Here is a 4172-nt window from a genome sequence, read left to right as displayed (position 1 = left end):
TTTATCTTTTACAGACAGCTACAGAAGAAGAGTATTCTTCAACTATGAAAAACGTATCCGCTTACAGAGCCCTCCAGAGAAGGTAATCATTTCACTTTTTTAGTCTTTTTCATTGTGTTTCTTCGATGATCAGTGATGTTGATTCTTATTCATTTAATTCGCAGGTTTTCGAGTACTTTGCATCCATCAAAACTGCGAGTGGCGAGGTTTATATGACACCTGCAGATTTGATGCGTGCTGTTGTTCCGGTGTTCCCTCCTTCGGAATCAAACCGTGTTAGAGAGGGCTTTCTCAGAGGGGAGCAGGTTCCTGGTACATTGCGGTGTCAACCCTCTGAATTCTTTATGCTCTTTGACACTAACAATGATGGAGTCATTTCTTTTCCAGAGTGAGTATTCTGTTCTGTTGTTATCACATCTTCTTCTATGCATGAATCAATCTCGTTTGTTCAGATTTCAAGTGCTGCTAATTTGGATAACAAATCCATTTCTTCCTCAATTACAGGTACATCTTTTTTGTTACTCTCCTCAGCATACCAGAATCCAGCTTCACAGTCGCCTTCAAAATGTTTGATCTTAACAATAATGGGTAGGATCTTCTTCCTTCCTTCAAGAAAAAATGTCACAATCATAATGATTATACACATATTGTTACAATAACAATTGATTTTGTCCACTATCAATGATATCCTGCTTTGTGCATCTGAGCTCTCTAAGGATCATGTTAACAGGGAAATAGACAAAGAGGAATTCAAGAAAGTGATGGCTTTGATGCGATCTCAAAACAGACAGGGGGCTAGCCACAGGGATGGACGGCGCCTCGGCATTAAAAGTTCGGTGGAGGAGGGCGGTATATTGGAGTATTTCTTTGGCAAAGATGGAAATACTTGTTTGGAACATGGAAAATTTGTTCAGTTCTTAAGAGACTTACATGTAGAGGTATGTATGCTGATCATAATATGATTTCACAGCACATTCTGAAAGTTTTTTTATTTGGACTGCTAAGAACTTTTTATGATTAGCAAGAAACACCTTGCACTTCACAACATACAATTTTGCTTTGCAGATCTTGAAGTTGGAGTTTGCTCACTATGACTACAACAGAAAAGGAACAATTTCAGCCAAAGATTTCGCACTTTCCTTGGTTGCAGCTGCTGATATCAATCATATAAACAAACTGTTGGATAGGGTGGAGGAAATGAACGATGATTCGCACCTCAGAAACATAAAAATCACATTTCAAGAGTTTGAAGCCTTTGCAGAATTGCGCAAGCAGTTGGAATTCTTCTCCCTAGCCATATTCAGCTATGGGCAAATTAGTGGAGAGTTGACAAAATCTGATTTTCAGAGAGCAGCATCACAGGTACTAAAAACTCCCTTTTATACTGAGTATCGAGCATTTCCAATGATGAATGAACAGACATCTTATGGCTAATGTTAAATTGATGCAGGTATGTGGCATCACTATTACAGATGCAGTTGCTGACATAATTTTTCATGTTTTTGATGCTAACCGGGATGGAAACTTGAGTGCTGATGAGTTTATTAAAGTTATACAAAGAAGAGAAAGCAGTGCAGCACGTGAAGGCATGGGGAGTTTGTTATCTTGCTTTTGGAACTGTGCAACAAAGCGTTCATCAACTAAGCTTCAAAGTTAATGATGAATTAATCTAATTAAGCATTGCAATGAATTCAACCATATGAAGCAACACAGGATGAAGATTTATCATTCATCACATGATTTTGCTGTGTACTCAGAGATGTACAGTGTTGAATTTTCATTTTTTGTCCAAGATCTTTCCCTTTGGGAATTTGTCCTCATATGATCATTTTTGTACATACTGATAAACCAGCTACTTTTAAATATTATTGCTTCTCATACTGTTTTTGACTGGAAAAATAAGTTCAGTTACTTCGGTACCTTCTCTTTTTACGAATATTATTGTTCTGCAAAGGATGTAATTGCTTGAACTTTTCGAAACAAAAAGCTTTGCAGACAGACACAACCATCTTGGCTACTGAAAAGAAGAGTTTCATACTTTTACATTCTTGGTAGTACAAAGCCTCAATAACAAGAAAGCGTTTTTTGTACTTGGTGTGCTGCTAAACTACCCTAACTAGAAAAGCAGTATCACAGTTGATTGTGATTGGTACATCAAAACTGCACGTGGTATACATGACAAAAATGTTACACATAAAAAGGGCATTGAAAGCCAACAAACTTAACGGAAGTGGTAGTCCCTACAAGGTTTTCCAGACATTGATTCATTGATTCATCCTCTCAAGTTCGCCCTACTCAAATGCATGGCAAGTGCATCCCTTATCCTCATTGCATTCTCATCCACCACTCCATCAGAAGCAACATCATCCGCTCTTTCCTTTTCCACAATTGTCACTTCTTTAACCGGCATTGGCTCGTTACACTTAATCAAGAAATTATGCAGCAAACAGCAAGTCACAATCACATAAGGCAAATACTCAACACACTCCCCTTTCCACTTCCTTAAATCAGAAAGGATCTGCCACCTAATCCTTAGCCTCCCAAAGGCATCACCAACCAACCCCATTGCACGTGCGTGTGCACAGTTGAATGCTCTTTCAGCGGAACCAAAACTATCTTCCTCATTCACCCTATTATAAGGTGTTAAAAGCCATGGCAAAAGGGGATAACACGAATCCCCCAACACATACTGAGGAATCAAACTACCATCACTGAACTTATAAGATGGCCCTTGCAACAACTCTCTGGATTCCTCAATCTCAAGAAAGAGCTTACTCTGACGCAAAACAGTTTCGGGTTTCAACGTACTAGGCCACCCAGCTGAAACATCCAAGAACCTACCTTCGGAATCCACCAATGCCTGAACCATCAAGAACCCATCTTCACCCAAAATTTTGCTTTCAATCGCGAATTTATCCAACCCCAGAACGCCGACACAATTGGGGAGCGAGGAGCTCCACCCGAAACCCACCACAACCCTCTCGGAATTAGTGCGTAGCTCGAAAAGGTGCCCTAGTTTATTAGTCACGGCCTTGCAGACCGCGAAGAAAGCGCGGCAGGACTCGGCGAGGGAGATCCCGAAGCGGCGCGCCACGGCGGCGTAGGAGGCGCCATGGGCCAGTCGGAAAATGGCGGCGGCTAGGGCGCAATCGGGGGCGATTTGGGGAAGCGCGGAGCGGAGGGAAGGGGAGAGTTGGTCGAGGAGTTGAGAGAAGGAAGGCTGGGACATGCGGAATGCATGGAGCCAGCGCGAATCGGTGTTGGCAGCGGAAAGGAAGCGGCGGAACCAACATTGGGGTTGCGGGGGAGGTAGTGAAGGTGGGAGGGAGAGAGGGTCGAAGGGTTTGGGAAGGAGAGAAAGGAATGTGGAGAGAGAGTGGGATGTGGATGCGATTAGGGATTCGAGTGCGAGGGTTTGGGAGGGAAGAAGGGTCAGGTCGTTTTGGGAGAGGAAGGAGTTCGCGGTGGCTGTCACTGCCGAGATTATCGCCGCCAGGTTCGGCCGGTTCGGGCGGTTCAGGTGGTGGTGGGATTTCTTCTTCGCCTTCCGCTTGGTGCCGCCGCTTGGTGCCATTCATTCACATTCTACTTTCTCAAAAATGTTTCCAATTAATATTTTATTTTTCTCTCTTAATCTTATCTATTTTTAACACAATTTAAAAATTTCACTTTCAAATTATTCATGGAAGAAAAAATTATTAGAGATATCAAATAATCACTTTTTTTTTTATTTTTAATATTAGATTAATAATGGTGTTTTTTTAAATGGTGATCTACTGTATTTTTTTTAAATGTGGGATGATTTAATATACGGAGTATAAATCGGATTATCCGATTGTTAAGAGGTACATTGGACCGTCCGATTTTTAGGTACACAAATCGTACCGTCCGATTTTTATACTCAGACCGTCCGATTTGTGTTGAAAAATAAAAAAAATTGGAGTACACAAATTGGGCAGTCCGATTTGTGTACTCCAATTTTTTTAATTTTTTCAATACAAATCGGTGGATCTGATTTATGTACTCTAAACTTTTAAAATTTTTTAAACCCTCTCCGATTTATATAATTTCTATAATTTTTAAAAACACCAAAAATTATTACATTAAAGTATAACACTCATTTTACTTTTATATCCAAATTTTTTAGCCATCAAATAATTTGAATAATTAGA

The 4172-nt window shown here is 40.4% G+C and overlaps 2 protein-coding genes across 2 annotated transcripts in view; one reads left to right on the top strand and one right to left on the bottom strand.

Annotated features, from left to right (window-relative positions):
* The window catches only part of LOC107640672 (calcium uptake protein, mitochondrial), a 2568-nt gene extending 709 nt beyond the window's left edge, over nt 1–1859 (top strand). The window contains exons 2-7 of the mRNA XM_016344178.2: nt 14–82; nt 165–388; nt 505–588; nt 731–938; nt 1066–1362; nt 1451–1859. Coding sequence (XP_016199664.1) covers nt 14–82; nt 165–388; nt 505–588; nt 731–938; nt 1066–1362; nt 1451–1657 — 1089 coding nt within the window. The 3' untranslated portion in view covers nt 1658–1859. The remainder of the gene's footprint in view (nt 1–13; nt 83–164; nt 389–504; nt 589–730; nt 939–1065; nt 1363–1450) is intronic.
* On the bottom strand, nt 2273–3574 carry LOC107640679 (protein ALP1-like). Its single transcript, XM_016344186.2, has one exon. The coding sequence runs from the start codon at nt 3572–3574 to the stop codon at nt 2273–2275; it is 1302 nt and encodes a 433-aa protein (XP_016199672.1).

Source organism: Arachis ipaensis, chromosome B01 (assembly GCF_000816755.2).
Source record: "Arachis ipaensis cultivar K30076 chromosome B01, Araip1.1, whole genome shotgun sequence".
In the NCBI taxonomy this organism is placed as follows: domain Eukaryota; kingdom Viridiplantae; phylum Streptophyta; class Magnoliopsida; order Fabales; family Fabaceae; genus Arachis; species Arachis ipaensis.
The sequence above is the reverse complement of the archived record's forward strand: the minus strand, read 5'-3'. Positions and strand labels throughout refer to the sequence as shown.